This window comes from Dipodomys ordii, unplaced genomic scaffold, assembly GCF_000151885.1.
Source record: "Dipodomys ordii isolate 6190 unplaced genomic scaffold, Dord_2.0 Scaffold136, whole genome shotgun sequence".
NCBI lineage: Eukaryota > Metazoa > Chordata > Mammalia > Rodentia > Heteromyidae > Dipodomys > Dipodomys ordii.
This window is the reverse complement of record NW_012267352.1, coordinates 4,028,162-4,041,383: the sequence shown is the minus strand read 5'-3', so window position 1 is coordinate 4,041,383 and position 13,222 is coordinate 4,028,162. Positions and strand designations below refer to the sequence as shown.

General features: G+C 27.5%; 1 protein-coding gene across 3 annotated transcripts in view; it reads right to left on the bottom strand.

Annotated features, from left to right (window-relative positions):
- Ncam2 (neural cell adhesion molecule 2) overlaps positions 1 to 13,222 on the bottom strand; it is a 310,960-nt gene that overhangs the window by 7,550 nt on the left and 290,188 nt on the right. Inside the window, exon 16 of one of the 3 annotated variants that reach the window (XM_013031023.1) lies at positions 10,715 to 10,821. The exons of the other annotated variants lie outside the window; for them this stretch is intronic. Coding sequence (XP_012886477.1) covers positions 10,715 to 10,821 — 107 coding nt within the window. Of the gene's footprint in view, positions 1 to 10,714; positions 10,822 to 13,222 lie in introns of those variants that run through there. 3 annotated transcript variants of the gene reach the window in all.

Genomic DNA, 13,222 nt, shown 5'->3' with positions numbered 1-13,222 from the left:
GCATTTCTAATATTGATGAACTAGGTTGCATAGATATGATTGTGAAATACATAAATATGTTTAAAATTTAAATTTTTTATTTTAGTATTACTACTGGTTGCTTCTAGGATTAAACACAGAACAATACTTTTGTCTAAAATGCTGTCTGTCCTCATGGACAAATATCTTTTTAAAATTGTTTTTATTATTTTTGATAATTACCTACACTAAGGCTTATGGCATTAGGTAATTTCTTTCTTCCCGTTTTAGTCATGCATTATTAATCTATCAGAAATACACAAATTTTAAAATTGCATTCATTTTATTAGATCATTAAAATTGCATTCACTTTATTATATCATATATTTTATAAATGATACACTTGCCAAAATATAATATACATTTTTCATTGGTAGATCCCTAAAGAACATTTTAAATTCCTTCCTAAATGTAAAAAGCTAGTACAATGAAGAAAAGCAAATGTAGAAATAATCACATAGTCATTCATAGAGGGCATACACATTGTTTTGGGGTGAGATAGACTATATTGTGATTTTTTTAGCATATTTAAATCTAAAACTAAACTTATCAATGGTTTGCCATTATTTTTATTATTTATTTATTTGTTATATATTTTATTATTTATTTTTATTATTATTTATTTTATTTTATTATTATTTGCCATTATTATTTGCAACTAAGTTTTATAGCTATTTTTCAAATATTGTAGATGAAATCACATTCATGAAAACTTTGACAAGATTATGACAGAATTCAAAGCCATAATGTAGAGTGTACTTATTTTCTATTCTAATTTTTCACTATGCCATGTTTTGTATTCTTGCAGTAACTATGGCATTGAAAATTATTTAAACATTTTAGCTTCTCAGGAATAGTTACTTATTAACAAGTTTTCACATTCACTTAAGATAAAGCAGTTCAGATATACACCTGCCTGAAAAACTAATAAAATGAAAATTGTGGGAGCACATGTAATGTCTTGAAATTTTTAGGTATAATTTAAAGAAAATGTGTATTGCTACTTATTAAAGTGATACCTTAGAAAAGTTTTGTTATCAGTGAAGAGAAAATGGGACAAGGCATTTTTTAGTTTTGATTGGAGATTCTTGAAGTGTTGAAATTTAAAAATAACTTATAAGGGAAAATAAACATTGCATAGTTTATAGGTAATTAAAGGCTTACACTTATAATTCTAGATACTCAGAAGGCTAAGTTCTGAGGACTAATGTTCGAAGCCAGCCACGACAGAAAAATCTGTGAGCCTTTAATATATAATTAATGAACAAAAATCCAGAAGTAGGGTATGGGTCAAGTGGTAGAGCCCCATCCTCGAAGGAAAAAGGTAAACTAGACCACCCAGGCCTTGCATTCAAGCTGGTGATACCAGTGTGAGCACGCGCACATGCGAGCGCGCGCGCGCGCGCGCACACACACACACACACACACACACACACACACACACATTATTAAGCCACATGCTCTTGGTTCAAATCTATAACCCTAGCAAACTAGGGGGCTGCTATCTGAAAATTATAGTAGGATTCCAGCATGGTGACTATATTACCTCAGCCAGAGCAGAAAGACCTGAGTTCAAGCCCCATTACCAGCATACAAAAAACATCATACTATTATGGTAACTATAATACAAAATTAAACATATTTAGACTAGTTTATACATGCTATGAGACCACTCTTCAGGATTTCTAGTTTTAGATTAATCTATTTTTGAATGATTATATATTTCACTTGTTGAAATTTATGTATCTGAGGGATAAATTATATATACATAATGTTAAGAATGTACTTAAGCTGAAGTCAATTTTATGCAGTTTTGCAAGTTTTTGTTTTTGGTAATACTTATTGTAGAAAGCAGAAACTGCTTGAAAATTCAAATATTGCTTCTTAAATGCAATAAATAAACTTTCTAACAATGTTCCAGGAAGATTAAGTATATGAATACAACTTAGTGGTCACATGCACATGTATGTATTTTATGACATCAAGTTACTTTTGACATATTTCAATAATATGTTCTTTCTATACATCATTTAATTTTGATGTATTTGTTGCTGGTATTTTTACTGAGGTATACAGCATAATGTATTGCTAAAATATTATTTTTTACCTCCCTTGTGTGGAATAAAGACTGTGTTTTCAATCGCATATTAAAAATTGCTGTCTCTGTTCTCGATATATTTGAATGTTCCTTGAAATATCAAGCTTATGTTTGTTAAATATAAACTTATATGAATCTTTCATATAATTTATCTTTCAAATAATTTATCTTTCAAACAATTCCTTACTGCTAAGAGATCATGTTTTTCCCTCCAAAGAAGGAAGGATAAAAAGTAGCCATGGTGAATGGGACTATTTTTGTCACCTTTGTTAAGGAAGTTTTGACAGGGGACACTGGGAAGAATAATGGAAGGAAATTTGAATTATACATACACAAATATATACATATATGTATAGATACATATGTATATATAATTTAAACAGCATTTACAATCATAAGCATCTAAGCAATTGTATCATATATTCACATGTGTTTGCATACTGAAAGTGAATTGTAAAATCAGTATTTTAAAAACTAATTTATGGGCATTTGAATCACAAAAGGGATATTTCTACAGAGATAAATTGATATTGTTTGTTCTTGACTCTAGATTTATCATAACCCTTTACTAATCACACGTGGTGAAATAAATAAGAGTAAAGATTTGAGTCTCTTCTCTGGGAGATGAAAATGTAAGCAAATAAAAGTGAAGGGCACATAATGAAGAAATTCAAATATTGTCTCTTTTATTTCTTTTCTATGGACTAAAAAATCTGATTAAGTTCATATGTGGGAAAAGCATAGAAAATTATGCTTACTTGTCCAAATATACAGTAATGTAGGTAATATTTTAGATAATTTTGAACAATAAGAAGCAACTTTTTGTTTAGCTGAAGATTTAATTTTGTTGAAAATATAAGGTAAACAAAAGAGGAGAAATTTCTATATTTGTGAATTTGAAATTAGCAATTATGCCTGGAATTTAGATAGAAAATAATGAATATTATGGATATAGGATATTGTACAAGGTTGGTAAAGTTTCTGTTTGATTAGGCAAAACAGAATAGGTATTGACTTCTAAAACATACAAACAGGTTAACAAAAAGAAAAAAAGACAAGCCAGCACTAGTAATACCACTAAAAGGTAAAGAAGTATGATATTTTCTTTAAATATGGTAAGGAATCTAAAAATACAGCCAGAAAATCAAATCTGTTGCAATGGTTAGTAGAGAGCTAGTGTAGTCCTGTCATACTGTTCTGACTTGAAATGCATATTTAATCTTGCATGTCTCCAGTTCTATGTTTACTTTCATTCTGTACAAGAATATCAAATCTTGGTTGCCTTCTGGATTGAAAAACTAAGTACTTGACTTAGCTGACATAGGTGACTAGTGATTGAATTGACATTAGATAATTTCTGTCAATATATTTTGAAACACATTAAATGAAATAATAAAATGTAAAATTGTCTGATATCTTTCTACATTAAAATTACTTGTAATTATTTTTCAACATTACATCTAACTATTCTTCAGTTATATGTAGAATGACGTGTGTGTGTGTGTGTGTGTGTGTGTGTGTGTGTGCGTGCGTGCGTGCTGGTCCTGGGATTTGAATTCAGGGCATAGGTACTCTCCCTGAACATGTTTGTTCAAAGCATGTGCTCTATCACTTGAGCTAAACCTCCACTTCCAGTCCAGGGTCTTTCCTCACAGGACTAGCTTTGAATTGCAATCCTCAGATCTCAGCCTCTTGAGTAGCTAAGATTACCATGATGAGTCACTGGTTCCCATCTAGAATAATACTTTATAAACAGAAAGTACCTCTAATGACAGTTCAAGTGCTCCATCATATTAATTCTGATATTTAAATACCTGTTTAATTCCTATTCAGAAATGTGTATATATTATATATTATATAATACATACATTTATATATTTACATATATGCATATAATAAATATATATGAATGTATATTATAATATATATGTGTATATTACATGTATATTGATATGTCTATATTAGTATATACAAAATGTGTATATATTATACATATATGCATGCATACATACAGATGTATATATTAGACATATGCATGCTTAGAGACATGTATATATTACATTTATTATATAAATATACAAGTAAATGTAAATATGTACATATAAATATCTAAATACTTTAAATATATTGTATGAAGGGAATATATATTAGTAATATATTTTATGTATCATATATTTCTATATGATGTGTAATATGTAGTATATAAATATAAATATGTACTATATTATATTTTATGTTTTCTTATATAATATATAAGTATAGATTTAATAATTCCATAAGAATTGAGAAATGATGGTGGCCATGGTGGAATATGTCTGTGATCTCAGTACTTGAGAAACTGAGGCAGGAAGAGGATGATCGGTGAAAACCAGAGTGTGCTACATAGTGAGATAATGTCTCAAACATGGAAGAACAAAAATTTAAAATGCAAATTTATTGCTGTTATGACCTAATATTTTACTAGGAAACAGTTTATTAAATAGAAGGAAAATACAATGTTACCTGCATGGCAATGCATAATATGCATTTATGAGAAGTGAATAAAATTACTTTATATAAGCCACTCTCCATAATGTCCAATGAAGTACGTTCAAGTAGATGCTGCTAGATTTTTTTATAATTATTGCTGATATTCATAATATAAAAAGATTTATTTTTATTAAATTATTGTTTTATCCCTTGGCAACAAATAAACATAGAACCTTTCAGAATTTTTATAAATGTTTTCACTTACTGTCCTACATGAAATCCATGGGAATTTGAGAAATTTCAATTCAGTATTTGTGAATGCTTTATGCACTTCTGTTAGCAGTACAAACTACTTAAAATCTTCATATTCATACATTTATTTATACTTGTATTTTATTATATCATCTAAATATTTAGATAACTCAATGGTAATTTTGTAGGAATATCACATAATGAACAAACTGTATGCAATATTGGAAGTTGTTTATAAATTATTTTCAAGATGATGATAGATGAATCTTAAAATGACTTATCAGATACCAACAAATTGAAATAATGCATGAAGAGTATGTTTATTACTAGTTGCTGACTATATAAATAATCATGAAGATATTGAGCTTTATCAAGTTAGCAACGAAAACACAAGTACAAAAAAGGTTGTACTGGTAATAAAGAAAACACAAATGACAAAGCTTTTCCTCAGTTTTCTTTATTACAACAATGGAGACACAGGTACAGAATAAAATAAAATGACAGTAAATATACTATGAAACACATGCTTAGGATCACACAGAGCTGTATATTATGTGGGGGTTTTAAATAAGAGGTGATATTGAAGACAATACACTTATAACATGTACATATTTTATCAATAAAATAATTGATGAAAATGAAAGCAATTAAAATGAACAAAATAGTTACTTTAAATAGTAATGTTATACATAAAATCAATGTAAAATATGAGATAAAATATTACTGAAAAAAATTTCATGAGTTGTAGATGTTATTTTGAATAGTTTTTTAACTGACTAAAGAAAAAAGAACTAGGTAAGATTTATTACAATATCCATTAAGTGCATTCATGAAATAGAGTTTATATGGAAAATTATGCTATGTCTGAATGTTATGCAATCTTTGAAATATGAAGCTATATATTTACTACCTGGACTAGAAATTCATAAACAAAATATGAATTTAACTGAATATTTACAAACTAATAAATTCAAAATATTCCTATATTTAGTACAGGAAAATTGGATTGTTTTACAGGTAAAGGAAAATTGAATTCTACTTGCATAAATCCATCTTTCCAAAGTAGATAGAAGTCCACCAACAGAGAGCATCAAATACGTTTAAACATCACTTAAACATATATGGCTTTTCACATTAATATTGTCACATACTGGTAAACTAATGTTACAATCTACACCCTTCTCTTTGTAATACTTAATGATAAAATTTTTAGACTTAGAGAACAACCATGGTAGACAGATTGCTACATTACAACTAAGCTTATTAGATTCTAAAGTTTAGACAAAGCACAAAACTAATATGTTTGAAAGAAAAAAGTATAGAAGATAATATTATTGTCATATATGGATATTTATATGATTGAAAGTAACTTCTGCATTCTATATAAATTCTTATCATGCTTATTTACAATACAATACAATGCTTATGTGTTTGTCTATAGTGTTTGTGATAAAACAGAGAGAATACTACAACTTTATTATGAAAGTTAGAAAAGAATTTAATTAAAATTAGCACTCCAATCTATATGGTGATTTGGAAAAAGACATAATAATGAGATATCAAAAAGATTTGACTCTTTACTAAAATTATTTTAATACAAAGTTATCATTTGAAAAAAAGATTACAAAATATTGATGATTAAACAAGTCCATTTTATTTGTGGCCTAATCAGCAGAAATGGATATGCAACTAATCATAATTAATTTTATTTACATTTGTATATTTTAAAACCTTGTACTATTTAAGCCATTGTGAGTTCTGGGATTACAATTGTGTACCACAAAACATAGCTTTCATTTATGATATAATTATTACAAGGGTTAATTGTGAAATGTTCATATATTGAGTTACTTAAATATGCAAATTAAGCTACCTATTTAATATACTGGACTTCATGAAAGCATGTTACATATTTCTATAGAATTATTGGGTGAAGACTTGTTTCAATGATTACAAAATAAGAATAGAAAAATAAGACCAATTTACTTCTGGCTAGAAGAGAGAAAGAATGACAGAATATGAAATTATATAAATATATATGTATATGTAGAGAGAGAATTAATTAAAAAGAATTTGAAGTAAATAAGTGAATTAATTAAAGAGAATTAGAGGTAAATAAGAAAATAAATTCAAACCAAAAATATCACTTAATCTAGATTCATTTAAAAATTGTTGGAAAGATATTACATGGTATTTCACAGATGTAAAGTAAAAAAAGCACATAACATTACTACTTACTCATAAACTTCATTATTATGTAGACATGTTACTTTATTCAATGAATGGTATCTTAGACATTTATAAATAATATTATTTAAGTTAGATTATACTACTATTAAATAATTTTTCATTTTTTACTAACTCTAAGACAACTAAAAACTCTTAATAGTTGTAATATTTCTATTACAAGGAAAGAAACTTGTTTTAAAATGTTTAAATTTAAGACAATTATGTATTCCCAGAAATTATTTTTAATTACCACAACTGAAAATACTGCCAATATTTATTGGTAGCATATCATTACATATTACCACATATTATATACTTAAAAGTTAGATCCAAACATATTTTCTTAATAAATTGATCTTATAAACATCCAACTCGAATTACCAAAGTCCCTTAAAACTTAAGACTTTTATTTCTTCATTGTTAGTGTAAGTACAATATATTAAAATATTTCATTCTTATTAGGCATAATGATTAATCTTAAGTCCAACAATAGAAAATTAAAACTACTTTGGAATGTTCCTTGTTTTGACTTAATTTTAAATCAGATCTAATACATGAAGCATTCAAATTTTGTCAGTATCCCAATTAAGTGAAAGCATATGTTTTTAGTGTCAGGTATACTATTAACATAAGAAAAATTACTGAATATTTGGTAAAAAGTATAATTTATTTGCAATGAAATTATTTGTATGTTATATATTGCTATAGATAAACTACAATTATACATAAGTTAAATTTTAATACTTCTAATATATTTTGTTTAAATTGTATTTAATAATGTTGATTGCTAAATTTATTAAGAAAAAAGAGTAAAAGAGGAAGAATAATGTATTTACTCATGAGTATTACAGAAATGCTCATGCCTACTGGCACTGTGTGTGTGTTTGTGTGTGTGTGTGTGTGTGTCCACACGTGAATGCATGCTTGTATGTGTGAGTTCATGCATAACACATTGGAAGAGACTATGAGTAAAAATTTCATAAAATCACCATTACTCTTTAAAACCAATAGTCTTGGCAGAGAACGAGTTATAGCTGAGAATTTATTTAAGGGTCTTTGAAATTTCATAGGGAAAAATCCTGTAATACTTCCTCCAAGGCACAGTCTGTTGGAGTGACTAAAACATGGAAATGTATTTTCTGCCTCACAGCAACTTCATAGTTAATTATAGAATTTTGATTAAAACAGAAAGCCACTTAGAACTGGAAAATGGAAAAGACAATACAGTCTAACTATTGAATGGAAGGAAAAAGATATTCCAAAACAAAAATATATAAGAACTAATGAGATAACTCAGAGGCAATAGCAATTGCTAAGTAGTATGTATGCAAATTATTTAGCTTAATCATGTTTATAATTGAAATAGGAAAATTTGGAACATTTTAACATTGAAAATTATTGTACATACACCATTAACCATATACAGAATTTCTAATCATACACTCATCTTAATATGAAACCTCATTCATCTTCAGAAACTAAATTGTGAATAAAGTTGTAATTGGATAGGAATATACTGATCAGACAAAGCAACACATTGCCAGATTTTAGGGTTTTAGAAAAATAAAGGCAGGTAAAAAACAGAAAAGTCAGTCTAATGTATTTTCAAGCTTTTTCTTTAAATGAAAAATTTTAAATCTAAGATTACACTTGTTGCAATGAAGTTGCTTTAACATTTACAATTTTGTGTTTTGCAATTTCTTATGAAAATAAAGCAAGGCATAATGTCTTAGTTTAAGAACTTTGAAAATAAAAGAACTCATGCATAAGTGTTCACCAAGAATATATATGTTTTTCCAAATAAAATTTTGTCTAATAATATATTAATAATGTAAAATTGACCTATATTTTGATCTTTAGAAAATGTACTATTCCTTAGATGCTAATAATTCTGTTGATTTTAATTTTATCTCATATTTTACACCTATAAAAATTAAAGATTGGATTTCTGTGATCATGACCTTGAGTACTCTTTGTATTGCTGCTATGAACCTTAAGTTTCAAAATTGTAGAATAGTCAGTCAATTACTCAATACGTATTCCATGTTCTCAAAATTTCTTGTAATCCTCAGTAAAGTAATTTCTATATAACTTCATCATTACAATAGTTGTAACTTGTAACTACATAGGCACAGTGATAATAAAAATTTATCTTAACATTTCCAGGTTCCTTTTTTCCCTTAATATTTCTCAAATAAGTACTGTCTCAAACAGTATGTTTTTAACGTCTATGGAATTCATTATGCAATTACAATTAATTATCAGATAAACAACTAAACTTTGCACAGCAACTGCTTTGATATTCATAGTATATGCATTCGAAACTAGCATGAAAGAGAAAAAATGTTTAATCTTACAAAGATTCATTTCTGTAATCTAGAGACTTAGCTACAAGAAAGATAGTAGTAAACTTGGAAGGTATCAGAAAACACAAAATTAATAGGAAACTGACTCTTCAATGGAAGACTAGATCTCTATGTCACATGAAAAAAACTCTAGCTAGTCTTCAAAGCAAAGAGCACTCAGTAGTATAATAAACAATTATTTCAATAAACAATATCCCAGTATTATGCAGAATTACAAATGCACAAATACCAATAAATAACTTGTATGTATAAATTCATGGATGGATATATATGCCATTACTTCAAAATTATGCTCAATAAGTAGGATCAGTTTTGAAGTAAAATGTATTTACAACTAAAAGACATGCTTTTCACATTTGAAAATTACTGAAAATGCAAAAGTTGATCTCATTTCAAATTGAAATCAGATTTCAAATTGAAAATCAGATTCTCTCAAAATCTCCTTTTCATCTATATTTCATCTCTATGAAAACAGAGGCTGAAATATTTATTTCTGTTTCTTGAAAAGAATTTGACTCTCAAGTGTCCAAGACCCAAAGCCATATTTGTATATAAGGACAGAGTGGCAGGACTGCTGGTCAGCTCAATACATAATCTGAATTGACTTGACTACAATACTTTATCCATATTCGTAATTAATTTACTCTAGTATAACCAAAGACAGACATTATCAGTGAATGAAAAAAATCAGTGTTCAAATTTAAAAGAACTGTACTTTGCTCTTATTTCTAATGAAATTTCATATAAATACAGGGAAGTGGAAAGAAAGACATACACATCTGATAAGTTGTTATCGTTTGCTTTATAACAATGATAGTGTGAAATTTAGAAATGTGAGTAAAGTTGGAAAATTAACTTTAACAGTTTAAAAATCAAAACAAATGATTTACAATTGTATATAACAAATGTCAAAAATTTATGTGGTGTATGCCTATTAATATTAGGTTATCATTACTGAACAACTCATTAAAATTAGTCTAGAACAAGTTCCAAATATGTGTTCTGATAGTTAATAAAGGTTAACTTTGGACATTAAAGGGATTATGAGAGTAGAAGTTGTTAGGAAATTGGCAGCCAAAAGAGACAATCATGACTACATATTTTTCATTGATTTTTCTGACAAATGTCTGCAGTGAAAAGCTGAGACCATGGGGAAGAATTAAAAAGGCATAATTAATCGTACCTTAGAAAATTGTATTCTAATTTTAGATTAGAATTATTATTTATATTTAATTTTTACTTTGTAAGACTCAAAGAATGATTATAGGATATAGTAACAGCGTTAAAATACACAAGACAAACTTATGGATACAATGAAAGAAAACCCAGCAGCTCTGAGCTGCCATGACTGGCTTCCATTTTCACCTTTATTCGCTTCACAGCAATTATCTGCAGGATAAAAATTGATTTTACAAATAGAGTAGAAATAACATAATTATGAAAAATGAATAAAGTCACAAACATGAAATTAAAAAAAAGAAAAGAAAAAAGAGAAAAAAATATTAATGCAATATCTCCACAGAGCCATTAACAATTACTTTACTACAATATAAATAATGAATAGTACATAATAAAACATTTCTAGCTTTATATAATAAAATTTAGATGAGTCAATATCTGTAAAGATTATTTTTACTTATTGAACATATGAAAACTTCCTAAAAGATATTTATTATTTTATATATTAATTATGTCATTGATTCTTTATATGTCATCATCTATATTACATTGAAAATACAATTTATAAAGGAAATAGAACCTATTAATCTGCTGTATTATTGGGAATTCACAGTTCTACTTATATACAAGCTCCTTATATTGTATGATATGAGAAAATTCTAGTACAATGAATTAAATGATATATTTAATAAAAGCCACATATTTTTAAAGCTATCTATGCTACCAAGGAAAAGAATTACCAAGGTAAAAATTATTTACTTATGTATTTAAATTATTTAAGAAGAATAATTTGGGATAATGAAATTGGCCCATGATATTCTCTACTCTTTTGTCATTGAGTATTAAAAAAGAATATTGAATCCAAAATTCATGAATACAATTTATAGACTTCTTGTTTTGTTATGTGCTAAGCCAAATGAGTAATTCGATAGTGTAGTATCAATAATTAGGTTTTATTGAGATTTCCAGAGTGATAATACGAACTTTTCTCCAGTGAATTTTAGTGGGAGCACACCATTTCTTTGTTTCATGTTTCATATTTAATCTTTAAAAAAGAAAGCATTTCTGTATTTGGCATTCATTTCAATGTTGCTGATTGATGTGATGAGTTAGTTATTCAGCCATGAAATGTTACTGTTGTTTTGAACATAGCATAAAGGTCACCAAAATAATTTTACTTTTATAATTGACTGTATATATTATGAAAACAATCTTAAAAATAAAAATTAACTGAAAATTTTCAGCAAGTTTTTATGCATACATTTATTGAATTACAGATTTTTTTTTTTGGTAGGTCATAGGTCTTGAACTCTGGGCCTGGGTACTGTCCCTGAGCAATTCAGCTAAAGGCTAGCACTCTATCGTTTGAGTCACAGTGCCACTTCCTGTTTTTGGTGGATAATTGGAGATAAGAGTCTCTGGATGTTCCTGTTGGGGCCAACTCAGCTTCCTGAGTAGTTAGGATTACAGACATGAGCCACTGGGGCCAGCAAGATGGTAAACTTATTTTATCATCAGATATTTAGAATGTATGAAGAAAATTGCTCAAGAATTAGGTTGATTAAATCACACATGTCATTACTTCATAGTAAAAGTAAGAGGAAAATGAAACAATTACTATATTATATTCACTAGTTTCATTGGGTAAATAGAAACCTATTCAAGCATGTTATACACAAAAGAAAGGATTAATGGGCCTTTAAAAAAAAACAAATACCTTTATGAGTGCATAGTCTTTAAATTGCTTCATAATATCCAGCCCAGAAATTTAATATCATGACAAGTTATTAAACTTATACCAATAGTGAGATGACATTTTCAGTGTCTACTACAAATAATTTTTTCATCTATTTTAGAACAGTTTTCCACAAATACCTAATAATTCCCATGATTTCTGAAATACAAGACACAAGTGTGTTGTTTTATGTATATCACAGAAGGCAACTTGTGTATTTTTTTACTATTTCTATATAAAGACACATTGTTTCTATGTGACTAAAATAAAGCATTAACAATGACAAAATTCATTTAAATCTCAAAATCATAGCAATTAGAGACTGTGATATCAAGAAAACATGCTATAGATGAATAAAAGATGAGAATATTGCTATAAAACAGTATTTTGGACCTATAAATGTATACTGTACTACTACATTAATCCCATTTTTATAAGAAGTTTAAATGTGTTCATATGAATTGATAACATGTTTTTAATATAAAAATATGTTTTAATGTGGAAAAATAAATCGTGTTGCGTAATGAAGAATTGTGAAGGCATTTTCCACGTTGTTCAAATATATAATGTTAATCTTAATTCATGTTTGTTTAAAGTCTAACAAATCTGCAATCACAACTTATCATGCTGAATCAAGACATTCTAAATATATTGAACAGTTTTTTCTATAAGGATAAGTTTTGGTGTGGGTTTTCAACAAGGTGTAACATATAAGGGTATTCTCTTTCTACACATTTTGTAGATTAAATATTGTATTTTCTTCCCTGGCTAACAGGTTACACAATCATTTTATTTACTGCCTCAATTAAGATTGACTGCATGATAGTTACATCAGATGAGAAATTATCTTAACCTTTCTGAATCATAAAGGCCTTG